Source organism: Gadus morhua, chromosome 18 (assembly GCF_902167405.1).
Source record: "Gadus morhua chromosome 18, gadMor3.0, whole genome shotgun sequence".
NCBI lineage: Eukaryota > Metazoa > Chordata > Actinopteri > Gadiformes > Gadidae > Gadus > Gadus morhua.
Window position 1 is genome coordinate 24042926 of NC_044065.1, and position 27861 is coordinate 24070786.

A 27861-nucleotide genomic window follows, 5' to 3' on the forward strand; every position below is an offset into this window, starting at 1 on the left:
TTTTACTTTATTACTTAATCATATTCATGTCAATTCAATAAGGATCTGGCCCCGTGGTCAGTGTCCCCCCATGTCTCGCCCCATGGTCAGTGTCCGCCATGTCTCACCCCCTGGTCAGTGTCCACCATGTCTCACCCCGTGTGTCTGTCCCCCATGTCTCACCCCATGGTCAGTGTCCCCCATGTGTCTGTCCCCCATGTCTCACCCCATGTGTGTCCCCCCATGTCTCAACCCGTGTCTCTGTCCCCCATGTCTCACCCCATGGTCAGTGTCCCCTCATGTCTCACCCCGTGGTCAGTGTCCCCCCATGTCTCACCCCGTGGACAGTGTCTGCCAGGTCTCACCCCGTGGTCAGTGTCCCCCACGTCTCACCCCATGGTCAGTGTCCACCATGTCTCACCCCGTGTCTCTGTCCCCCATGTCTCACCCCATGGTCAGTGTCCCCTCATGTCCCCCCCCGTGTCTCTGTCCCCCATGTCTCACCCCATGGTCAGTGTCCCCCATGTCTCACCCCGTGGTCAGTGCCCCCCATTTCTCACCCCGTGTCTCTGTCCCCCATGTCTCACCCCGTGGTCAGTGCCCCCCATGTCTCACCCGTGTGGCTATCCCCACCATGTCTTACCCTCTGACCTGTCCCCCAGGAGGAGGACCTGGAGGAGATGAGGCAGTCGGCTGAGCAGATGGATGATCTCCACGGCCACTGGGTGGACTACGTCCTGGTGAAGGAGGAGCCCGCCGGGGCCTTGCTGGAGCTGCAGGGCCTGCTGGAGCGGGTAACGACCGAGCCCCACTGGGTCCCCGTCTCCTGGGTCAGGACCTAGAACTGGGAGGGGGGGCCGAGCCCCACTGGGTCCCCGTCTCCTGGGTCCGAAGCAGCAGGACTATTGAGACCAAGTAGGGCAGTGGGGGGGCTTGAAGTTAAGGTACTGCTGGATCTACATCACTACCATCGTAGCCTGCACAATCTTTACAACTAAAGCCCAGTTCAGACCTAAGATTCACCTTTCAACGACTTGCAACGAGACGGTTTTAGAATGTCACAGGGGCGGTGTGAACGGGTCGTTGCAAGGAGTTGCAAGGCGTCGCAAGGAGTTGCAAGGAGTCACCAGAGATTAGAACGCGGCGATTTAACTATTTCTCTTCAGCCAATCACAGCACAGAACAACTTGTACGTCACGGCTTTACTCCGTCCCGGTACCGTACTGTCCACTCCACCATCCGAAGATGGCAGACTTCTGGTCCGAAGAGAGGGAGGGGAATTTAATTCGCTTGCTGGAGGAGCAACCTGTCCTTTACGACGTTGGCAGAAAGGGGTATAGCAACAGGGACAGCAAGAAGAAAGCATGTTGCGAAATTGCGGTGGCACTTGGTGTGGTGTTTTAAAGCGTCTTAGAGTAGGCCTACCATATTGAGCGCTATATAAATTTCATTTATTATTATTATTAAGTTAAACTCGTGACCTTGTTAACTGGTGACCATTAGCCGGATGCGTCGCTTGTTGTCGTGGCTACGTCAGCTGTTGGAAATCGGGACCAGACATGTAGCTGTCCTTGAGAATGCCTCTTTGATCTTTGGTCTGAACTGGGCTTAATGCGACAGTTTTTACCGAAATAAGAACAATGTTTTCTTTCATTGCATCGTGTTGACTGTTTCCCCTTGTCACCAAACACCGAACACCTCAACCCTGTCCCGAACCAAAAAAACAAGTTAACAGGACGTTTCTTATTTGTTGAACTGGTGATGTCATACTAACTTGAAAATGACATCACCTGACAGATTTGAACCCATTACAAACTTCCGTTCCGAATCATCTGTGTGAATGAGGATTGATTTAGCAGCGGTTTCTTGTTTTAATGTAACCCTGCTCTATGAATCATATCCTGAATGTTGTGTATCTGGCATGTATTAGTGAGGACTTCTATTAAGTGTTCAAAAGTCTGATTCGAGCAAATGTACCACTATTTATCAGGAAACGTATACTGTGCCATAAACAATATGCATAATCAATCAATGTAAAACGGTAACAATGGACCTCTGCAAATGATTAATCTGGCTTCCAATCGTGGACGTGTTCCATCAATAAACAAAAGTCGAACAAGTCTCTGGACTGCATTCTTTTAATAAGTCAGACAGACCACATCCTTTACTTCGGGACAAACTTTAATTTGCGATGGTTTAAAGGCTACGAGTACAAAGCATAAACAAAAAGTAAGGAGAATATACACTAGTTTGTTGGCGGAGGTGTTTCTGCACGAGGCCTCAACACTACAGGTGTTTACTTCCACAGCTTCTTGATGGACATGTTCTTCTCACTGTCCTTCTGCATCACCTGGGGACAGAGGGTTTGAAAAGGGCTTCAGATCAAAGGGTCACAAGGTACAGCTGATGTTTTGCATAAGGATTGGGTCAAGTATAAACAATTAACGTCAAATTTGAAGATTTAAAAAAGGTAACTTACACATTATTGTCAACTAAAGGTCAATAAAATGTACGAGTACAATTTATCTTGTTGGTAAATAAACACTTCTGATGGGCAATGTGGCCTTTTACGAAGACACAAATGGTGGAACAAAATCTAGAAGGTGGGGGGGGGGGGGGGGGGGGGGGTGTGTGTGTGTGTGTGTGTGTGTGTGTGTGTGTGTGTGTGAGACCTTGGCCACAGCCATCTCAAAGTCCTCCTGGTTGACATGGACTCTTCGTTCTCTCAGGGCGTACATGCCGGACTCTGTGCAAACTCCCTACAACACACACACACACACACACACACACACACACGTTATCGTCACACACATGTTCTCATCACAACCTGCTGGACGCCAGTTTAACACGTCTGCGACCTAACCAGCTAGAGGTCAACCAGCTGTCTAGTTGCAAGCGCAGTACAACAGGATGAAGAGCTGAGGTCAGCTGCCCTGACCCCCAATACATGAAGAGTGTAAAGATCCACTTACGTCTTTCATTTATACCTTAAACAATATTCCACATCATAAATCACGTGTATGCATCACTGATCAGTGGTTCATTTGAACGATCACTCAACTGTGCCCCTTCCTACGTAAGAGGGGGCGCCGAAACTGACTCGCTCGTTTGGTATAGGCGGGGTACATTCAGAAATGCATATCTCACTCAAAAAATCATGTACAGACTATTTTCAAAGTTTGTATGCATGTGGGAGCACCAGAGACCCAAAACAACCCAAATCCCAGGCAAAGTGTTGTTTTCATATGTCCCATTTAACAAGTGTTTGACCATTCCAGTCCAAGGCCCAAACGGCATAACCCTTACCCTTACTTAACAATCAAATAGATTTAAACTGCAATGTAATTATTTTTTTATTATTGATACACTTCCCAAAAATCTCTCTTGACTTCTTCCAATTTTCCCCACTGTTTTGCGCATGCTACACAGTAAGGATATTATGCTTTCGCGCTCACGTGACATAGCGGGCATGAGTCGTAACCAATGCGTAGACCGCAGAGGGGTCCGCAATGACGCAGTTCCAACGCAAAGCGACGTAGCAGTAGTCACGTGACTGCGAAGTAGTGTATTCACAATACTGGATTTCCTAACTTCGATACAATACCTTGAAAAGTATCAATGTTCAATACCATTTCAATACCACAGGAAAAATAATAGAAGGATCCTGTGCAAGGGAAATATTCAATTAGGAAACTACTAGGTAAGAGGGCATAAAGCTAGAATACTAAGTGGAAAATTACATTTCCACCTGAAATAATGATCAGTTGGTCATTATCAGTTTGTAACCCTGTAGTACTATGAGACACAAACAGGTAGATCTCTTGTACAATTTTGACACCACTCGAAAAACACCACTCGCAAATAAACAATATGGCCACCAGATAGCGCTAAAGGACATGTCTTCAGCGCTATGATTGAAGGCAATTTACCAATTTCCACAGAAACCTTCTCTAGTTATTGATTGTAAACACCAAGTTTAGTGGCAAAAGAGTTTTGGTCGATTTTTGCCAAAGAACGCGATTGAATGACAGGAGGCGGGTCCAGAGACCGCGAGAGATTGACTGGAAGCGGGGCCATGTTGGCGCTGTGTGTCTCGCTATCCGAGAGAGGAGAGCGAGAAAGCGCAGCTAGTATTCATGTATTGATACTGCAGAAAATTATTATTGAAACAGTTAAAAAAAATCCATTGAAAAATTGATATTTTTGACAGCACCACTCCAAGTATGAATTGACATTTGTAGCAAAGACTCCAGAATGTTTGGCTTCATGGAAATTACGCAGAATATTTGAATTATGCCATCTATTGATAATGTAAAACCCTTAAAAAAATTAAGATGAAATTTAATACTTTTAAGGCCTTAATTTTGGAAAATGAAAAGTAATACTTTTTTAATACTCTATAAAGACTATGCGATTACCCTGAAGAGGAACTTCCATGGAGCTGAACCCTCTCTGATCCCAGTCTGGGTCTGATCCCAGTCTGGGTCTGATCCCTAATCGTGGTCTGATCCCTTATCGTGATCTTATCCCGGTCTGGGTCTGATCCCTAATCGTGATCTGATCCCTAATCGTGATCTGATCCCGGTCTGGGTCTGATCCCGGTCTGGGTCTGATCCCGGTCTGGGTCTGATCCCAGTCTGGGTCTGATCCCAGTCTGGGTCTGATCCCAGTCTGGGTCCATGTACGTCGTGGGCTCACCTTAACCTCGGCTCCGGACGCTCCGGGCATAAGCTCGGCGATCTTCCTGAGGTTGATGCCCCGGGTCAGGTTCATCTTCCTGGAGTGGATCTTCAGGATGTCAAGACGAGCCTGGGGAGGGGGACGACGACATCAGACTCACTCAACACCCAATGAGGTTAGCGATGGGGAACCCACTGCAGTGTTTCCCACAGACAGAAAGCAATGTGTGGTGCCAGCGGGGGGGGGACGTGGAATCTTGACGGGGGAAAGCGATCGTTGGTCTGATTGAAGCAATCAGACCAACGATCGCTTCAATCGCAACAATCGCTTCCCTGACGTCATTGTGTTATATCAGCCAAATATCAGCCAATAACGCGCCAGGGGGAAAAAAAAACTGCTTGATGATTGGCTCCAGTAGAAGCGGATCAGAAACAGAAAGAAATGTATTGCTCTCCAGCCCCTTCTGCAGAGCGAATTCCAATAGCGGCAGAACGGGCAGGGGGTACCCAGTCTAATACCGTAGCCTATCTCAACTATAACCGCATTTCATATTAAATCGTATCGTTTTCTGCGTTACCAAGATTTTCTGTGCTGACTTAGGGTGCGGGATGTTCAACATCAATAATGTTGAGTTCATAAGGGCTAACATTATCTTTTCTGAGTTAACAATAATTTTGGGCAGGTGTTTTTGAGCACAGTATATCATACTAGACTTTTTTAAAATGGTCGCCGACCGTCTTCTCCGTGCCTTATATCCCGCTGCTTTGGGTTTTCTTTTGATGGGTGCGTTGAGAGGAGGAGCGGGCAAATCAGCTGTTTATAAGTGTACCCGCTCACTACTGGCATGAATGCGCGCTCGTCTCTTTGTGTGCGTGTTCGTATGTCTGTGTGAACAAGAATGTCAGGGAGAAAGAGCTATGAGGAGATGAATGAACGGAATTATATATATCTTTAAAAATCGCAAAAAATATATAAATAAGCGGAATCAATTTGTGGCGCTCGGTGTTGAATCTGTGGCGCTGCGCCCCACATTGGTCTATGTATGGGAAACACTGATCTGGGGATCCCACCACGGTTTCCCCAGGTTTGATCAACCCAAATATAAGACTTTTTTTTTACTTTTTTAAGACCACTTCAATGAAAATTAAGACCTACATCGCACCCATTAAGCGGTCGTAAAACACCAGTGCATATGTTATTCATGTTGTTTTGGAACATATTAAACATTCATGTCAATACATTAATGAATGTGCCAAAGGATGTGTGCACTCACCAATCAAAGAGCCAAACCGAGGGCCTAACTCAAAGCCTAGAGGCCTGATGTCTCTTAAAGGTCCCATGACATGCTATTTTATGTATTCTTTAATATAGGTATTAGTGGGCAACTAACACAGTATTCAAAGACGTTCCCGAAATTCAGCCGTGGTGCAGAGTTACAGCTACTCCGAGCCAGTCGCACATTGAGCTTCCCCCAAATGCGCTGTTTTGGTGTCTGTAGCTATAATGCAAATGAGGAGGAGCGAGGCGGGTCAAGGAGGAGGGTGGGGGTGTGGCCCTGAGCAGCTTGCAGCCACGGTACCATGCGCTCTGTTTACAGTGGCTGTATCGCAATTGCGAGGCGCACACAGCCTTTAGCCGTGTTCTGTAAATATTCTAGAACACACGGGAGTCCTGGAGCTCTATATCTAAATATTATCATATAGCCTACATAGATATCTATATCATATAATATATATTATAACGGCCAAAAGCTGTGTGAGCCGATATTATGAATCTCAAACGACCGCGTTGGGTTCTCCGACGTTCCTGGTTCTTCAACGTCCTCATCAATGTGAAGTAGACTGAACCGCGACAAGGAGGAGAAAGGGATCGTTGCCGGGCAGCGCTTATAGGCACCTCCGCCTCCGGCGGTGGTCCCTCAGCGGGTCTCAAGTAGGGCTGCACGATTATTGCCAAAATGATTATCACGATTATTTTGATCAATATTGATATCACGATTATTTACCACGATTATTCATTCAAAAAAAAATCTTTCGAATTTCTACCACCCCCTTGTGGTAGGAGCCACACACTGCTCAGCGGCAAATTTCCGCCAGGCCAGGCCCCCCCCCCCCCCCCCCCTCTTTTCACGCTTCGCGCCGGACTCACGCAGTCGCAGACAGGTGTACAGGGAGCGCTTGGTTTGCTTTGCAGCGGAGGTAGAGCGTTTACTGCATGGGCGGGGCTCGTTTCTTTTTTCCTTTTCTTTTTTTTGCGGGTGCATTATTTAAAATTTACATTTAAATTTTAAAAAAAAATAAAAAATAAATATCACAAAAATATCGCGGGAACACTGCGTGTCATCGTGGGACGCCAATATCGTCATCGCGATAAAAATTAGATATATTGTGCAGCCCTAGTCTCAAGCGGGAGACATCCGCCGCCAACAATCCCTTTCTCCTCCATGTCGTGGTTCATGTTCTTGAGGGAGTCAAAGCCAAAGTTCCTTCCCCCCAATTCATTCTCAACCTTGGCTGAGATAACCCCCAATACGAGTCTCGTTGTAGAAATACCAGAGACAAGAGTCAGACAGAACGGTTATCCAAATAACAAGGAAGTGTACAACACTTGCGTTACAGTCCTGGAGCTCTATATCTAAATAATATCATATAATACATAGAAATCTATATCATTTAATACATATCATCACGGCCAAAAGCTGTGTGCACCTCCAGACGATATTATGAATCACATACGACTTTGTCGGGTCCTGCGACGTCTCTGGTTCTTCCACTTTCACATCAACCTGAAGTCGACTGAACCGCGCGCTGCCTGCTGCCGGCTGCCGGGCGATGGTGCCTCGCGGCAACCGGCGGCATAACGCAGTTCATGTACTTCAGCCAGTCAAGGCCAAAGTTCCTTTCCCCCAATTCCTTCTCAACCATGGCCGAGATAACCCCCAATACGAGTCTCGTTGTAGAAATACCAGAGACGAGAGTCCGACGTGTTATGCGCCATAACACCAAAAGCAGAACGGTTATCCAAATAATAAGGAAGTGTACAACACTTGCGTTAAAGTCCTGGAGCTCTATATCTAAATAACATATAATAAATAGAAATCTATATCATTGCATACATATTATCACGGCCAAAAGCTGTGTGCGCCTCCAGACGATATTATGAATCACAAACGACTTTGTCGGGTTCTGCGACGTCTCTGGTTCTTCCACTTTCACATCAACCTGAAGTCGACTGAACCGGGCGCTGCCTGCTGCCGGCTGCCCGCTGCCGGGCGATGGTGCCTCGCGGCAACCGGCGGCATGACGCAGTTCATGTACTTCAGCGAGTCAAAGCCAAAGTTCCTTTCCCCCCAATTCCTTCTCAACCATTGCTCAGATAACCCCCACAACAGTCTCGTTGTGGAAATACAAGACACGTCAAAGAACCGACAAGAAACACTTGCGTTAAAGTGTGTGTACACACACACACACACACACACACACACACACACACACACACACACACACACACACACACACACACACACACACACACACACACACACACACACACACACACACACACACACACACACACGGTCGAGTCATTGGCGGGCCAACGTCTCTGGGCGGGCCAGGCAGAGTAAGGGGAGGAGCTGAGATTCCTGATGACGTCATGAATACAGACATTCCAAATCAGCGCGCTTGAGCCTCCGTTTTTTTCAAAGGCGAGCAGAACAGCTAGTGCTCGTTTTACACCATACGCAAGTTTTAGCCACTGGGGGACCATAGGCAGGCTAGGGGAACTCATATTTATGTTAGAAAACCTCATAAAGTGAGATTTTCATGTCATGGGACCTTTAAAACCATGTACCCAGAAATTATAATAAAAGATTAAAAAAACAATACACAAAGTGATGGTGTGAAAGTGTAGCTGTATTTTTGGTTTAAATATCAAACTTTCAACACACAATATAAAATATAAACAAACAAACTCTTTTCAAATTGCTGTAGTTTCTCAGCATTCAAATTTCCTCAACCATTTCAATGAATCCTCCACTTGCCTCGTTGACCTCTTTTACTAACTCCTTCGTAATGTATGGAGCCAGCCCGAACCCTAACCCGTCCACAGACATGGTGACTAATGTATGATAGTAAGCATTATTGGCCCTTAACACCAGTGTTTCCCCCACGTTCACACGCCGCCGCTGCTGAATTTTCTCCGCCGCTGCAATAAAAATCCTTCTAATTTTTTTTTACGTAGCTCCTTTTAGAAAATGTACAGCGTGTAACGTCAATTGCGCAGCCCGCGGCACATCGTCACGTAACCAACATCAAAGAAGAAAAATACACAGCGAGTGTGGCAGTTGTTGGCAGTAGGCTACCCTACACGGTTGCAAAGTTACATTGATTCTAGCAGTAGCGAGTGAAGCGGAAGATCGAAGGAAGAAGGAAAGAGAGAGACAGACAGACAGAGAGAGAGAGAGAGAGACAGACCGAGAGAGAGAGAGAGAAAGTAAGTTGCTAAAATGTGTCGCTACATGACCACCAGTGTTAAAAACCCTCTGAGCCCAATAATTTTATTGTATCTATAAACCGCAACCTCTGTGCCGTTTTTCCTCTAGTATTGTGTGTGTGTGTGTGTGTGTGTGTGTGTAGGCCTATGTATGTGTGTGCGTGTTGTCGCTCTTTTTGGGATCACTCATAGCCTTTACAGGAGCTTATATCCAGTCAGGAATTTATAGCCTATAGGTATTTTCGGGAACTTAGAAAAATTAATCCATACTGTTAGATCCGATGTTGTTCTTTATTGCCATATAAAATCAGTTTTCATCGCGTATCTTAGTTAGGGATTTATGCTAATCGCCTGTAAGCATGTGGTCATTAGCATCTGGCGACTTGTTTGAGAGTCAGCATCAATGGCCCCCCCACCACCGAATTCCCCTACAGAAGAGCCCTGGAGCTCTTCTTTAAAAAGCCAAGGAGAATTAAATGCTCCCAGGCTGGATGTAGCCTTTGTTGATGAGCAAAAACTTCACAGTTCTCCGTCTGTTGTCTTCTTTGTCCTCATCCTCCTGTCGCTCTCTTGTCCTCTTCCCCTGACTCTCACTGTCTCACAAAGGAGCTGAGCTCACCTGAGGTCTATTTGTAGTGCTAAGGCTCACACTGATTGGTATTCAATTAGCTTTCTTTTTTATTTTTCATGTGTGTGAGTCTGTGTTCTTTTCAAATTTTAGTTAGGTTTATAATTTAAAAAGATGTGTTTTGCCCATTGTTGCAGGAGATTTCATTTTGAACAAAGTGTCTTATGTAAAAAAACAGTTATGCTTTGGGCATAGCAACCATGTTTAGTGTTTAAGCATTAGGCAAAAATCTGTAAATAAATTGTGCAAATTATATTTGCGTTGTGGCATTTTTTGTTTAAATATTACTATAAAAAAAATATAAAAATATGTAAATGAAGACACAAAAGGCAAAGTTACAACACCAATAATCCCATCTACAGTAATACACAGGACTGTTTGAATAGGATTTAAGTGCATATTCTCCTCTCAAAGTGCACCAGATTCATGCATTCCAATGTAAAGGGTACAAAAAAAATTCGGCTGGGGGAGCATGCCCCCGGACCCCCCTAGAGGATTCGGGGACCACACCCCCGCTGCTGAAAAAAATCCTGCGGGAAACATTGAACACTTATATTCGGAAACAACACTGCCTCAAAGGATATTGGCCTAAGCAACACAAGTAGAGGCTATACTTTTCCCTGAACTTTTAAACGTTGCAAACGTGCAAAAACATAATTATATATTTATGTGGCATTCAGTCCAATGCTTAAAATATATCTGTGGCATTCAGTAGGCCAAGGCTGTGGTAAAGTGTGTAAAGGTATGACCAAGTTTTTCTTTCTGTTCAATAGATAGAACTTTATCAATCCCCTGTATAAAACAATAATGTCAAAAAAAAAAATACAAAACATGACGGCAACTCTAAAGTCAAACCGTTCAATCTGAAGGCTCTACTTAACCACTCCCCCTACTCACTTCCAGCAATGCAAAGCGAACAGAACTGAGGTGGGGAGGGAGTAGCTTAAGTAGTTTGTGACAGACCCAGAGGAACGCAACGCAAATTCAATGTGAACATGTATGAGGCTTTAATAAAATAGGTTGCCGGCGCGAAAACCCAAAGTAATGTTCGCGCATACTCCAATAAATGAAGCGTTCTCTGACGTTACGCAAAACCCCGATACGCAAAACGCCCCCCATTTTCCCCTTGTGTTACAGTCCGGTTGACTACGAAAACATATCCTAGTAGGAAATTTAAGACCATCTTTAAAAAATTAAGACTAGGGTAACGCAATTTAAGACTTTTTAAGGCCTTAATTTAGGAACATGAAATTTAAGAATTTTTTTAGACTTTTAAGACCCCGCGGCTACCCTGCCCACTGATGGGGAGTACCTCATGACATGTACACAATGACATGTATGACATGTAAACAATAGCCGAAGCGTAAGTTGGTGTTTGTGGGCAGTGTTATAAGGGGTGTTGGTGGGCGGAACTCACGGCCTCGTTGGGAGGGGGGAACTCGATCTTCCGGTCGATGCGGCCAGGCCGCAGCAGAGCAGAGTCCAGGATGTCGATCCGGTTGGTGGCCATGATGACCTGGAGGAGAAAGGAGGTGGTTACAGACGGACTCCCACCGCCATGGGGACGACACTGGAGCAGTCCAACCACGCTACATCACGGTTAGTCTGGAGAGCAGACTTCAGTCCAACCACGCTACAGGAGCAGACTTTAGTCCAACCACGCTACATCACTGTTAGTCTGGAGAGCAGACTTTAGTACAACCACGCTACATCACTGTTATTCTGGAGAGCAGACTTTAAAAAGAGAGTAAACACACACTAGAGCTGTCCCAAACGATTATTTTTCAAACGATTATTCTAGCGATTATTTTTTCGATTAGTCGACTAATCTAACGACTAATTTTACCATTAATCTAACGATTATTTTTTCAGTTACCGATTATTTCACATTACTTCATCAATGTAACTTTTCACACAATATGGATATCAAAATATTTGTTGTTAAAATATCAACATTTATTAAACATTTCTTTAACATGCCACTTTTTTGTGCAATAACATTGTGCAACACGGCACTTAAATTGTGCAAACTGCAAAATAGCGCATTTTGATGCCATATGTAGTATCTAACAAATGAACAAAATAAGTCAATCAGGAGGAATATACCAAATATAAAAATACTGTTCTACTCCTTCCTCCCTCTCTCATTGTGCAAACTGAAAAATAATGCACTGCCACCTCAGAGACCCAACTACGAAAAGGATTTATGTAATTTAAATTGTCAACTTGTAGTGTGTGTTTACTACTGAGAACTTGTTGATAGATCGTGGAATTTCGACAGTCAACAGCTAGCCTAGAACTACATAACATGACAAAAGTTCTTACTACTTAGAACTGGTTGCTAGATCGTGGAATTCCGACAGTCAACAGCTAGACTAGAACTACATAACATGACAAAAGTTCTCTTTTCACCAGAGTATAAAATCCGAACCCGACACAGTCTATTCATAATATTGTAATGACCACGGAAGAGGCATTGAATGAAGTGATTAGACAGCTTATTCAGACCTGCAAACTCTTCAGAGGAAAATAGGTGACAGTGTCACGGGGTGATTTCTTTTTTATTGTAATATACAAATGACACTAGTCTGAGCGTGACTTAACAAAACTCAGCATACTTTATCAAAAATCAATGTCAAAACATCCTTGAGGCTTATAAAAAATATTATATTTACAACTGTCACAATTTTTTTATTATTATTATTTTTACTTATTATTGGAGAGACAAAAAACAATAATTATTCTGTGAAGTTGATGAATTGTCACTTTTAGGTTTCTACCCAGTTACCAAAAAAAGAAACACTTGGAATAGTATGCGCTGTGGCAAGCACATGGTTTGCATGCGTGTTACTTCGAAGGCAAAAAAAATCTAAAATACAAGAAAACACAAAAACCTACATTCAACCAGTGGGGTATGGCCCCTGACTCTCTGAGGGAGGGGGTAGCTACCTCCAGGTACCCCCTCCATGCCAGGGCGCCCTGAATTTATGTTTATTAACAGCTCCTCCACCGGGGTCAGGACAATTTGAGGGCCAGATCCAGTCTGCCGACTGTCGGCCTTTTCACGATTGGCTTAAAAAAAATTGCTTATTTCAATTTATACCAATACGATGGTGGGAAAAGCTTACCAGTTTGTATGTTTTATATACTTCATTTGTATACTTGATCCGCTGACCGCTTGGAAGCCATCGGAGTACATATTTTTTTAGAAGAAAGGGGTTATGTGGTAGGATCTTTAAGAATGCTTAACTGGGATATTTATATATTCATGCCTCAAATATTAACTATCATGCTTTTGACGTGTAACTAACGCATTTACGCGGTCAGCGATCCGCTGCCAGGCTTTGGGTCTCCGGGTTGCAGAGGCTTTAGCGTTCCCTTTTCTTGTGATAATGTCCTTCTCTTCGTCATAGCTCCCCAGGAGAACCTGAAGTTCCATTTCATTGAAATAAGCGGCCCGTTTCGCCATTTCGATCAGGGTTTCCATGATCCATACATCACGTCTTTTTAGGTTTGGCGGTGACGCGCACAACCCTGTGTTAACCAACCCCGAGTTGGTTGAACTAATGCATAACCGCTGCTGTGGAACCGAAAACTCTGGGTTAGTCGGCACTGGGTAAATTAACCTAGAGTTCAGCGTTGACTCAGTGTTTGTTAAACCTCCGTTCGTGGAACAACCCTCTAGACGAGTCGAGTGTTTCGCAAGCTCTCTTGCGTTGTATGGCCGCATGCATGCGGATGCGCATGCGCGGTAGCCAGGCGACCGCCTCATCCAATGGCGAGCTCAGTTGGCGCTGTGTGCTTCAAAATTCCGATTGGCCCAGAGAAATGTCAATTATAAGAAAGATTCAATAATTGTTCGCAATTCTGACCCCCCCCCCCCCCCCCCCCCCCCCCCCCCCCCAAAACAAAACTCTCCGGTTCTACACGATTCACGTGAATGACCAAATTGACCAAGAAAACGGCGATTGTCGCCGAAAAGCGACAAGTTTGCAGCTCTGCTTATTAGATACCTAATAAACCGTTGGAACACGCAAGACCGGTCACCATAGCAACGCTGGTAAACAAACCCTCGGAGCTCGGCTTTTGGCCGAGTTTTATACCACCAGCCTCTGTGCTCCCGCTACTGCTTGCCGCCGCCATTGTTATGAATTTAAACGATTGGCGAATAGCGTTCTGGTGCATATTTACCGCCACGACTGGAGTGAGAGTGGCGGGGGGGGGGGGGGGGGGAAAGGCGACGCGTCGACGCAAATTATTCATGTCGACGAATTTTTGAAGATTTTCTAATCGTCCCAGCTCTAACACACGTAAGTGAGTGCGTGCAGGTGTGTGTGAACCTTGATGTTCTTGGTGGCCTCGAAGCCATCCAGCTGGTTGAGCAGCTCCAGCATGGTCCTTTGCACCTCGCTGTCTCCCCCCGAGCCGCCCTCCAGACGCGACGAGCCGATGGAGTCGATCTCGTCCATGAAGATGATGGAGGGGGCGTGCTCGCGGGCCATGACGAAGAGCTCTCGCACCATGCGGGCGCCTGGGAGGAGAAACACAAGGGTTAACATCCTCTGGAAAGAGGATTCTGTCCGAATAATCTGAATATCTTGTTAGAGAATATGGCGACTGGTGGGCAGGAGTCTGAATGTCTGTGAGGTTTAAATTGTGACCAGATGACTGGAGATACACATTAATAACTCCAACTATTTGTAATAAACCAGGTGCTTGACATCACACCACCCCTCACCCTCTCCGATGAACTTCTGGACCAGCTCCGAGCCCGACACCCTGATGAAGGTGCAGTCCGTGTGGTGGGCCACGGCTCTGGCCAGCAGGGTCTTCCCTGTGCCAGGAGGGCCGTACAGAAGCACTCCCTGGGGTCGGGGAAGAGACACGCATGATGTTATGCTGCGGTCAACACCGCACTGCAGGGCCATAGCGGTAGCCCGTAGCAGCGCTATGACCAAGTGATGCATGACTATATGGGATGGCTCGCACCTAGAGGGTGTTTCGCATCCATACCACCAAGACTAGAAGTAGCCGAGTTATTTAGCTGTCGTTAAGCTAAATAACGGTAATTAAGCCCTCATAATACTACAAAATGTAACAGTTATTAGCCAGTCCCGCCCAGCTCTAGTGACACGATGAAACGGTCAGTTATTAAGCCGTCAGTCCTACCCAGCTCTAGTAACACTATGAAACGGTCAGTTATTAAGCTGTCAGTTCCCCCCAGCCCCTGAGGTTTTTTCCTGCTTCATTTCACCGACCTTGGGCTGTGCGATGCCGAGCGCCTCGAAGAGCTCAGGATGCTTGACCGGCAGCTCGATCACTTCCTTGATCTCCTTGATCTGCTTGTCCAGGCCCCCGATCATCTCGTAGGTGGAGTCGGGCACCTTCTCCACCATCATCAGGGACACCAGGGGGTCTACCTTGTTTGGCAGGATCTTGTGCAGGGTGTAGCTGTCGTTACGCAGCGCCACGCGGCAGTTAGGGGTCACCTGGGCAAAGGGGGTCCATTAGGAACTACTGATGCGTTTAAAGGAAATCTAGGAATAATACAAACTAGGGATGGACCGGTACATCATCCGAACCGTTTGGGTCGCTGTGTCTGAGGATGTGTTGTCGCTGTCCAAGCAGGGCTCAAGACTAACTTTTTTTATTTGGTTGCACCCTGAAAGAATTGGTTTCCCATTTTCTTTTGCCGATTCTTAGGCCCCGTCCACACGGTGCCGATTTTTGGGTGAAACCGCACAAGGGTTTCGGTCGACCGTCCAGACGGAGCCGGCGGATCCGGAGCCCGAAACCGCACATTTCTGAAACCATCCTCGGAGGTGGTTTCAAAACTATCCGGACCTATGCGGTTTCGTTCAGGGATTCGTGTGGACGGCTGAAACGCAAACGATGACGTCATTAGCCCCCCACCAGCTGGGTGACGTCAGAGTTGCGTTGAATTTTTTATTTATAATTTTATTTGTATTCTTTTTGTAGCTTTAAAGAAAGCCCCTTGATAAATGTAATTATTAACTGTACATTAAAAAGTACTTCTGCTCAATTTAAAAGGTTGAATCTCCTCGTAACTGAATGTTTGTATACAGCGCGCAGGCTGTATGCGCGCCACTTTTTTCTGTGGAGAACCAGCTCCTTAATCATTTACTACAGCGTTTCTACAGCTCGATGCGGTTTCTCAATGACTCCTCTTTACGGGGATATTCCTGAACCGCATAAAACGAAACCGGATCGTGTACGCCCATTTCGGCTCCGTCATGCCATGTCATGTACCATCCATCTGTCGTTTTAAAAAATGGACTCAATTTAAAAACATTCTCAAATGCTTTTGCCGCTGCTCCTTTTTTCTTCTACATCGAACGTCTGGACATCTGTCCTCACCAACCAACTATTCCCACTCCACCTCCTCCGTTCCTTCATCTACAATAGAGCATTTCCTAGTATGCGGCCACGCTAGAACTTCCAGCCCTGCTCCAAACCGGGGCGCATATGGCAGCACCATCACCTCTTTAAACACAGGACAGGACCTAACCGGGGCGCATATGGCAGCACCATCACCTCTTTAAACACAGGACAGGACCTAACCGGGGCCCATATGGCAGCACCATCACCTCTTAAAAAACACAGGACAGGACCGAACCGGGGCCCATATGGCAGCACCATCACCTCTTTGAACACAGGACAGGACCTAACCGGGGCCCATATCGCAGCACCATCACCTCTTAAAACAAAGGACAGGACCTAACCGGAGCCCATATGGCAGCACCATCACCTCTTTGAACACAGGACAGGACCTAGTCACTGCTGCGGTTCTGTGGTTCAACACCGGTATTAAACCAATCAGACCGCTGCAGCAATGACGTGTCTTCATCGGGACAGCTCTATTTTAAAGTCAATAAAGCACACATACACACACACAGCAGAGTTCCCGTTGTCCGGTAATTACCGGTCTTTGACCGGAAAAAAAATGAGGAGGACCGAAAATTCTAAATGTCTCCGGTCAGAATGACCGATTGGAAATAAGGCCCCGTCCACACGGAACCGAAACGGGCGAAAACGATCCGGTTTCGTTTTATGCGGAATATTCAAGGCGCTGGTTCTCCACAGAAAGAAGTGGAGCGCATCAACCCTGCACGCATACAGCATGCGCTCTGTATACAAACATTCAGTCACGAGGAGATTCAACCTCTTAAATTGAGCAGAAATACTTTTGAATGTGTTCATTTGAATTGTGTTTAAATATGCTACAGTGGTCATTTGTTTAGCCAATGACTTGACTAGAGGGGAGTAACTGAGTGGCCCCTCCCGAAGGTGTACAACCCAGGTGGGCCTTGAACTGCGATTGGTCAGAAAGAACTAAAAGCTAATGACGACATTGAACTTTCATGCAGGCTCGAACAGAGTGACAAACACGCACACACTTTTAAGGAGTTTTTCAGCCGCTCCGTATTCTTGCTTGCCCCAACAAGTTTGTGCGCCGTGCTTGTTGTTTTGTTTCCGGTGTAGCTAGATCCGGTATGGTGTTGTAGTTTTTCTAACGTGACTAGATGTTGCTAGACAGCAGGTGAAAAAACAACAACGTTTGCCAAGCCAAAGGAGCGCTAATCGCGTGATAAAAAAAAAGTGCTGTCAATTTAACGCGTATATATAAGGGGTGTGACGAGATTAAACTCGACGATATTACCCGTCGCGTTAAAAATCTGTCTCGCGAGATTTCTGAGCTATCCAAACTTCTATTTGTGGCCTGTAGGGGCAGTAATGAGCCTTTGATACATCTAGCCTGCCAGAACCTAACGAAGGAGAAGGAAAAGAAGAAGAGGAGGAGAAGGAGGGGAAGCAGGGGAAGCAGCCATAGGCAGCCAGAATGACGTCGGAAAATACCCGTATTACCGTCGAAGATGCCCCCGCCACTTTTAAATGATTTGTTTGGCAGCATTTGGGGTACCCGGCGGAAATTATGAATGGCAGTAGAGTGACTGATAAGACACGGACAATACTTGTGACATACTTGGTCAGACTGTTTGCACTATTTACCCTCTGTGTTGATGGAGTAGAACTTTGATTTGGTTTTGCACATAATATTGTTTGCACTTGAAAAAAAAAAGAGAATTATTTAATTTAATTTACTTCAACTTTTATACATTTTTGTTTTAGTTTCAATTTCATGAATGTTAAGAGTTATAATAAAACATTTCAAAATGCATGTGCAACTCGGTTAAATAAAAGTCTGTTGGTCCAGTCATATATTTTGTCATTGTAGTTTTCTTAAAATCTCGTCTCGATCGTGAACCGAATATCGTGTCTCGTCTCGTGAGCCGAGTGTATCGTCACACCCCTAATATATATATATATATATATATATATATATATATATATTTGAATAGAAAATAAAGTGCATTTTGGCTGTCAACCAAATAAGTCTTTGTTAAGGGTTTTTGAATGTTGTCACAATTATATATATATATATATATATATATATATATATATATATATATATATATATATATATATATATATATAAAATCACCAGAAACGTACCGAACCGGACCAAAAAATCGTGATATCCACTGAACCGGAATACAAAATATATTTTGTAGCTACTCCACATTTGTTCTTGTTTTCAGCCTAACTTGTACGTCACATTAGATTAAATCGTTAAACTAAATGTAAATAAAAACCACAGCTACATTCCAGAAAGATCCACACAAGAACAGAGCCCTGTACCACGAAGCTCGCTTAGAGGGTTAGCGAGGTATGTTGAGCTCCAAGCCTGGGTTAGTTGTACCACGAAAGTCGATCTCTTTTAGCGTCGATGTATCACCATGGTGACTTATGCTCGCAACCAAACCTGGTCGGGAGCAGTTTTTCGGCTTAGTCTAGCCGGAGATCGGTTACTTAAATCGGCGTGCGCAGCTTCCTAGCCCCTCCTCTGACAATGGCATCACCATTTGTGGGTGTTCCCGTGAACCCGGCGCACTTCTCGTACAGGCGTCTCTCCGGAGACAAGGGTTTTACGGGACAGAACCGATCCCTTGGCATTGTCTGACGATATTCAGATTTCAGACTTTATTGTCATTGTGCAAACAACGAAATTGGGGTTCTACATGAGAGATACAGATTCTCATCAGAGGGTGTTCGTTATTTGATCGTCCTTTTGGACCTTATGTAGACAATGATTACTGTTGCGCATTGTGTCTCAGTGACAGATGCTAGAGTGGAGGTAGCGCGTCAGTCTTGAATTTCTGCGCGGGGGGTTCGACTCCCAAGTGACGCGAATTTATGTGAAGCTTAAAAAGTCCTAATTCTCATGCATATGGAATACTTATTCACTAAAGCTTATGGAATTATATTTTTGTGCTTATTTCGAACTTGAACCCATAGTTTCAAGGCCGTGCTGGCACCACATCTATGGGGGTAAAATGCATGATGAAAGACCGGCGAATTTGAACCCCGGTCGCTGGCGTTCGGGTCTTATACTAATCCACTACGCTACAGCCGCTACCTCTCAGCGGTCGAAAACATGCGATACATTTCTTAGGGTGTATTTAAAGTGAATTCCCTAAATTATAGAATAAGGCAGGATGGACGTTGCTTATGCATTTTTAAATCATCATCATTCTATTTGGATTAATGGCTAACAATTCTGCATTTGGCATAGTTATTTTACAGACAATATGCAGAATCTTTTCACTTATACTCATATAGACTGCTTGATCTATCGTAAAGGTGAGAAAAATGACGCAAAAAACGCCCCTTTCACGTGAACGCGCACTGAACCTAAAGCGGAAAACCTGGTTCTACTAATTGAATCTAAAGTGAGCTTCGTGGTACCATTTAACTCTGATTGCGAGTTGCGGCTCTGTCGAGCCAGGTTTTCCCAAGAAAGCCTGGGTATGTTCAGCGAGCTTCGTGGTATAGGGCACAGCTCTTACATCATTGATGTCAATGTTCTTGTCCACATCCACAACAAACTTGCCCTCTGGGTGCACCTGCCGGGGGAGAAGAGAGGAAAGTTAATACCCGATAGTCCTCTCCCTAGAACCAAACCACATGGTTACAGACGGTTGAAAACTGATGCAATAAATTACAGACATTCTACTTGAAATAGATTACAAAGCCAACCAGTATTTTAATGGACTAAATCGACATATTTACACATTACACACAGTGTTGGGAACGTTACTTTAAAAAAGTAATTAGTTAGTTTCTTTTTGGAATAAGCAGTGAGTAATTGAGTTTGTAACTGAATTACCTCTATAATGAAAGTAACACTTAACCAGGGAAAGTAACTATTTGCGCTACTGAAAGAAAGGTTAAGAATTTGGATTTTTCTGAGCAGTTTTCACTTGGCCTTAATGTGTTAAATGGCTGAACTCCCCATTCAAGCCCCTGACATACTTCCAACTTAAAATATATTTGATTGGTTGGAAAGGCTTTGGAACATATGCCGGAATACTACAGAAAATGCCAACTTTCATTGAATTGCTCCGGACTCGCCATTTCTGCTGCTTAATTGAATCTGTTTGGTGTGTGCGTGTGTGGCACGCATGTCCTAGCTTGTGTGTAAAAATACACAAGCTGTAAAAACACACAAGCTACCATAAACATGACTTTGCCTTAGCCAATCATAATCACTTATCTCGTTGTTAACCCGCCCGGTCTCGAGCCAGGGATTACGCAGTTTATTCTATCAATTCATAGTAAAGAACTGCATTTAACGTACAGTAACAGTAACGGCATTGTAACGACAGAAACAGTTATTAGATCGATTATCCCATTACTGAAAAAATAACGCCGCTACCAAAGGTTGTTCTTTTAAACAGCGTTATTACAAACACTGCTCACACATAGTCATGCTTTAGATGATAAAAAAATATGTGAGGGATTGATCCTTACCTTGACGAGCACTTTCTTTTTGTCCATGGCACGGACCACCTCTCCAACGTATGAGCCCTGCTCCTGCAGCAGCTGCAGCTCCTCGCGCAGCAAACGCACTGTAACACAGCACGCAAAATCCTTAGCCTAGCGCAGCAAACGCATTGTAACACAGCACGCAAAACCCTTAGCCTAGCGCAGAAAACAAACTAACACAGCAGGCCAAACCCTTAGCCTAGCGCAGAAAACAAACTAATACAGCAGGCAAAACCCTTAGCCTAGCGCAGCAAACACACTGTAACACAGCGCAGGGCTGAGCGATTAATCGAATTGTTATCGCGCTTTCAGCATCAAACGATCACAATATTAACGTAATAGTTTTTTTCGACAGAACAGCTGGATACATATCTGTATATTATCGTGGCTCTCTTTATCATGGCGTGCCGGGCCGCCACGGTACAAATGCTAATGAGCCGACACGCGCACACTAGGGCTGGCCCGAATTATTAGAATACTCGTTTGGAAAGTTAGTATTCGAAGCTTAAATCAGTATTCGGAGCTTCGTTTTTTTTTTTTTTTTTCACGTACGTGACGTTACCAGAGCGAGGGAGGCAAACTATAAGCGTCAGCGAAACCAAGCAGAGAAGCGAGAGAGGTGGAGGAAGAATAGATATCTTGTTTCCCTTTACTTTATAACACAACATTAGCGGGATCTCTGGAGGAAAAGTAATACTTAAAACGTTAGCTTAGTTGTTTGTTTACGTTCGCTGTACAGCGCCGCGCCATCAACTGTGACTGGCTTGCTGCAGAGCGTGAGCGTCTTGGGAATACCCGGTCAATATAATATGGACACATAAGACAATCAATATTCGGTATTTGATATGGATTTATTGTACAAATTCCCTGAAAACATGCACGTTCCAGGATGAATTGAAAAGCTCCAGTAAGGGCTGAGATGGCAGAGAACAGCTGATTTGGAATGGAGCAACAGCTGTTCGTTTTCACGGGGAAAAACTAAGGAACTTCAACCTACTTAGGCCTACTAATTAACGTTTAAAAGCTATTAAATCTTCAACAAAATATGCAGATACTGTCAAAATCGGTTCCATGGAGTATATAGGGATTATTAATGTTGTTTTTGATGGTGTTTTTTTCTGGAACGAGTATTCGAATATTCGCTCGGAAAAACCAACGAGTATTCAAAGCCTGAAAAATGGCATTCGGGCCAGCCCTAGCGCACACGCACGGCAACGCAACCTGAGCTGGATGACGTATAGTCCATGCGACGACCATGGACATAATAAAGGCGACGAGCCTTCTTTCCCATTAAACGATAAACATGGCGTCAAGCAGTTCAACTGTTGGTTCACGTTGGTCCCATAGAGAAGTCGAGTGTATGTTAGCCATTTGGGCAGACGATAAGCAACAGACTCAGCAAAGTGCGAACTTTGTTCTCTGTGTTGTTGTCCATTGTTGTTAAAACTCTGACTGGCGGCAGACTTTATTATGGTCCATGCAGCGGATGACGTGTTACGACGTGATGTACAAGAGCCTACCGTGGCCAAGCCGCAGTTGCGCCGGCCACGGCCAGATGGCCTAGTGCAGTCATACTCAAGTAGCGGCCCGCGGGCCTTTTGTGGCCCGCGGGGTGTCTATTAATGGCCCTCGAGCTTTTTTGAAAAGTTTTTTTAATTATAAAAAAAAAATAAAAATAAAAATAAAAAAATAAAAAATCGTGTTGGGCGCTCTTATTCTGAAACCGCGCGCCGCGATCTCAATACGAGGCTGGGGGTTGCAACGATAAACAGATAGCACTCCAGCCCACAGACCGCTCCAGCCCTCCCAAACTCGAGGCAGACAGTCCATCTCAGCAGCAGTCAAGGCCGATTTAGGGTCGTTTTAGACGCAGAGACGTAAGCACGTAATTTACACAAGGGACTTGTTTTAGACAAGTTTTGATTTACGGTTCCTTTAAGGTTCCTTAAGGATTGCGCGTGTTGCAAGGGGATTCTCCGCCAGAACAGTAGGGGGAGCAACGAACGAATCTGCGGGCGTGGAAGTGGAAATCGCTGGCTTGTTTATATTTATAATTATCATAATTCGTTCTTGTGTTTTCTTCTTCTCCTTCTTCAAAATTCTTCATTCGCTTCTGTCACGGCCTTTTAAAAATGGCGCTATTATGCTGTAAAACCGGAAATGTGAGACTCCTGAAAGGATGTGGTTAGCTGGCCAATCACAGTCTTTGCGAGCTGCGTAGGGTGTGTTTCAGTCGCATAGTCAGGAATTTTGGCCGACGCACTTAAGCACGTAAGGGGGGATATTTTACCGCGCAAGGGGGGGTTATGTATCTTACGTGCTTACGCGTTACGTCTAAAACAGAGCATATATCGGCCTCAGTCACACGTATACCGACCGGCCCCTTGAGTCACTGAATTTTTTTTTTGTGGCCCCTCATCATTTCTACTTGAGTACCCCTGTGTGAGTGCAGGCCAGAGAAAAATGGGGCCAGTTGAGCACGGTTAGGTGTGAATACGGCCAAGGCCAGATGGCCTTGGTGAGTGCACCCTAACAGAAAATCAATACATTGAAGTATCTGGCTATGTAAAGTTTGGCATCAGACAAACTAATTTCCCTTTCTCTAAAAAAGGCGTGTCCTACAAATTTGGGCATCACGTGAGACAGTATCTTCATGTAGACACAATACCATTTGCAGACCATAATAGGGGTGTGCATGGGTACACGTGTAACCGGTTAGTAAATCATAACCGTTTAGGAAAAATCAGTAAACGAAAACCGTAAAAAAATAATAATAATCACCACACCATTGTTTCAAGGGGAATCGCAACGGCCCATACTTTCAACATAAAGTTCACATATTTAGAATTCGAAATACGTCCCAGCATTTATACCACAGATACTATAGGGTCTATAGCATATAACCGCGTTTTCTGATTAGTTTAATCTAACAGTAAGCGGACAACATCCTAATTAACACCGCAACTGTAAATTAATCACACGGAGATAACCATGGCATGGCAACCAGTCAAACAAATTTTCTTTTTGCGATCATTCTGCTCGCACATCCGCTGTGTTGATAAACAAATAATCCCCCTATAGCACGACTGCGGTCCACTTTAAAAAAAATAAAAACGGTTAACCGTGTACACGAAAAAAAAAAAGGGGCTGTGTTCACACCCCTAGACCATAAAGGCTCTTTTTGATTATTCGCACCGCCTTAAGAACGCTGCGTTACAAACTATTTGGAGTTTCAGCAGTATGACATACCTTTAGCGTTGAGCTCATTTCTCTGTGCCTGCAGACGCCTCAGATTCTGGCTCTTGTCGTTCACAGTCAGCTGGATTGACAGCGAGGATTACCGTTAAAATGGATATTTGAGTCAACACGTCAAATAATTCGCAACAAGAGAAGGGATAAAAATACATTTCACGTGTCGCTCACCTGGAGTTCTTCTATTTTGGACAGGTAATATTGTCGGAGGCCGGACCCTCCTTTGCAGTCTCCCGTTTCCATCTGCCAGAAGTGAAAAAAGGCAATAATGAAGGAGCAGATTAAGACCCCCCAAACTCCTCATCTCTGAACACCAGGAGCGACGCTCACAAAGTTTCGCTGCAAATTTTTCTGTTCGCTTTGGTCGCTCAAGTCGCTCATGACGTACAATTCAATTATGCAGACGCATTTAAAGGAGCCGTATGCGTTTAGTAGGCCCTACAGACAGCCATATCAAATAGTGAACTCTCCCATACACCTTGGCCATATTGCCGAGACGGTTTTGCTTGTTCGATAAAGTGCTTCGACAACAAGTAGGACAGTGATTCCCCCAAATACAAAAAAAATCCTAAAATGTAGGCTAATTACAACCGAGAACAAAAAACCCTGCGTGCTGTAGTAGTTAAAATATGTTTCACTGATCTGGATCTGCAAATCATGATCTGCACTCATTCGTCGCATTCAAAACAAATAGACATTCGCGCACATGGCTAATTTGCATACGTGCACAGGACTGGGTGGCTCCGCAAGGCAAATAATGGAACATATCGATCTATCTAGGCTTTTCTGTCTATCTATCTATCAACGCGTGTCTAGTTTTAATGTGATGTATTGTGTGTATGTCCAGTCAGACTTGTTCTGTGTGGTCTTGTAGGCTACTGTCCTGTGTGGGCCGAACCACCTAAATGGATTCCCGACGATTTGTGTCGTTTTGTATTAATAAAGACTTGACTAGGCTTTCTATCTATCTAGACTAGATATATCCCTTGTCATTTATCCCTCGTCTTGTCGATTAGTTTGTTTATGTGACGATTTCAAACACTTTTTTGGTTTTGTTTAAAGCATGCTACACGCGATTGGTTGGTTAGATTGGTGGCATGGAGAGCAAATTAAAATGATTCCCGCTTAAATACGAACGTTCTAGATGTAGCCTATAAATACTCCCGCTTATCATCACTTGATATCCAAACCACTACGGCGTTTCGATCTCTGAACTGAAAAGGAGTGGGTTCGTACAACACCGGGTGCCCAGTTACAGCCGCGATTAATACTTCAGCCGACATTTGGTTCAGCGAATGAATAAAGGTAGGTAGGAACCAAAGTGCCTGCCGATGTTCCCTGGGATCCACGCAAGCGAAGAGCGTCTACATTCCGATTGGCTGTCAGTGTTTGGCCGCTGAAGCGAATAATAGTCATTTGCATAAAGTTAAAAAGTTTTCAACTTCTTTTTGACGCTCTGGTCGCTCAACTTTGGCCGCTGGTAGCGTTGGTCGCTTTGGTCGCTTTGGTCGCTCTTGCCCATAGAAAGTGAATGACTTCCGGCGATTTGGTCGCTCAATTCGCTTCTGGTGTGGACGGACAGTAACTGTACGTCCACACCAGGAGCGACCAAAGCGTCAAAGACGCTTTGGTCGCTCACAAAGTTTCGCTGCGAATTTTTCTGTTCGCTTTGGTCGCTCAAGTCGCTCATGACGTACAATTCAATTATGCAGACGCATTTAAAGGAGCCGTATGCGTTTAGTAGGCCCTACAGACAGCCATATCAAATAGTGAACTCTCCCATACACCTTGGCCATATTGCCGAGACGGTTTTGCTTGTTCGATAAAGTGCTTCGACAACAAGTAGGACAGTGATTCCCCCCAATACAAAACAAATCCTAAAATGTAGGCTAATTACAACCGAGAACAAAAATCCCTGCATGCTGTAGTAGTTAAAATATGTTTCACTGATCTGGATCTGCAAATCATGATCTGCACTCATTCGTCGCATTCAAAACAAGTAGACATTCGTGCACATAGCTAATTTGCATACGCGCACAGGACTGGTTGGCTCCGCAAGGCAAATAATGGAACATATCGATCTATCTAGGCTTTTCTGTCTATCTATCAACGCGTGTCTAGTTTTAATGTGATGTATTGTGTGTATGTCCAGTCAGACTTGTTCTGTGTGGTCTTGTAGGCTACTGTCCTGTGTGGGCCGAACCACCTAAATGGATTCCCGACGATTTGTGTCGTTTGGTATTAATAAAGACTTGACTAGGCTTTCTATCTATCTAGACTAGATATATCCCTTGTCATTTATCCCTCGTCTTGTCGATTAGTTTGTTTATGTGACGATTTCAAAAACTTTTTTGGTTTTGTTTAAATCATGCTACACGCGATTGGTTGGTTAGATTGGTGGCATGGAGAGCAAATTAAAATGATTCCCGCTTAAATACGAACGTTCTAGATGTAGCCTATAAATACTCCCGCTTATCATCACTTGATATCCAAACCACTACGGCGTTTCGATCTCTGAACTGAAAAGGGGTGGGTTCGTACAACACCGGGTGCCCAGTTACAGCCGCGATTAATACTTCAGCCGACATTTTGTTCAGTGAGTGAATAAAGGTAGGTAGGAACCAAAGTGCCTGCCGATGTTCCCTGGGATCCACGCAAGCGAAGAGCGCCTACATTCCGATTGGCTGTCAGTGTTTGGCCGCTGAAGCGAATAATAGTCATTTGCATAAAGTTAAAAAGTTTTCAACTTCTTTTTGACGCTCTGGTCGCTCAACTTTGGCCGCTGGTAGCGTTGGTCGCTTTGGTCGCTTCGGTCGCTCTTGCCCATAGAAAGTGAATGACTTCCGGCGATTTGGTCGCTCAATTCGCTTCTGGTGTGGACGGACAGTAACGCTACAGAGCTTCAGGCACTCGCATTGGAAATCAGAAAACTCGTTTGGATTATAGGTTTACTTTTATAAATAGCGATAATGATGTGATTTGGTACTAAAGTGATAGTGATGTGGACTTGTATAGATAGCGATGTAGACTTGTATAAATAATGATAGTGATGTAGACTTGTATAGTGATGTAGACTTTTATAAATATCGATAGTGCTGAAGGCTTGTATAAATAATGAAAGTGATGATGGCTTGTATAAATAATGAAAGTGATGCAGACGGTAGTATAAATAGTGGTAGTCATGTATACTTGGTATAGTGATGTATACTTGGTATAAATAGGGATAGTGATGTATACTTGGTATAAAATGTGATAGTGATGTATTCATGTATTAAAGTGATAGTGATGTATTCTTGGTATAGTCAGTGATGTAGAATTGTATAAAAGTGATAGTGATGTATACTTGTTGGTACAATGAATTGAGATCACGTCATACGTGGAAGACGGGTTGTTTTTGGACAGCAGGACCAACCAGACTCACCTACACACATATTGTGTACACTCAATACGTTTCATTTCTACAACAGGTTGATCTGTACAGCAGAAACATGACCAGTGGCTCTGAGGTGTTAGCCTGTGTTGACACTAGCCTGATAGCTACCATGATACAGCAAACAGCGTAGAGCTGCCCTCATTAACCCTATTAACACACAGTCAGTCCCGTAACGCCTCGCCCGCCGCCTCCTGTGTAACGCTACATGTCTGGCCTGGCTTGGAGAAAAATCAGCACGGATGATGCATTTTAAATAAAATAAAGACGCTTACATGATCAACTCCGTCCACGTCCATCTTCATCTTGAAGGTTCTACTTCCGCCGCAGACCCGTACATCCGCTTTATCCTTCCGATGACATACTTTGACTGTTGCCCACGGTGCCCCCTACAGGCGGTGATACCCTTCACGTTCTCAGATGGGTCTCGCACCCACCCACAGACCCATAGTATTACAGTATATATGCATACTATACAATAGTTTTTTTT

General features: G+C 44.5%; 2 protein-coding genes across 6 annotated transcripts in view; one reads left to right on the forward strand and one right to left on the reverse strand.

Moving 5' to 3' along the window:
• LOC115531471 (MAGUK p55 subfamily member 3) overlaps positions 1-2099 on the forward strand; it is a 50153-nt gene extending 48054 nt beyond the window's left edge. For all 5 annotated transcript variants that reach the window (XM_030340769.1, XM_030340773.1, XM_030340772.1 and 2 more), the window contains one exon: positions 642-2099. In XM_030340769.1, coding sequence (XP_030196629.1) covers positions 642-821 — 180 coding nt within the window. In that variant the 3' untranslated portion in view covers positions 822-2099. The remainder of the gene's footprint in view (positions 1-641) is intronic.
• A 43-nt stretch (positions 2100-2142) lies between these two features.
• psmc5 (proteasome 26S subunit, ATPase 5) lies at positions 2143-27762 on the reverse strand. Its single transcript, XM_030340777.1, has 12 exons — positions 27647-27762; positions 24113-24184; positions 23939-24008; positions 20675-20772; positions 19711-19767; positions 15040-15270; positions 14520-14646; positions 14122-14312; positions 11199-11297; positions 4678-4788; positions 2652-2738; positions 2143-2329 (listed from the first exon to the last, which is right to left on the reverse strand). The coding sequence occupies exons 1-12, from the start codon at positions 27674-27676 to the stop codon at positions 2276-2278; spliced, it is 1227 nt and encodes a 408-aa protein (XP_030196637.1). The 5' UTR covers positions 27677-27762; the 3' UTR covers positions 2143-2275.
• Positions 27763-27861: the final 99 nt, after the last annotated feature.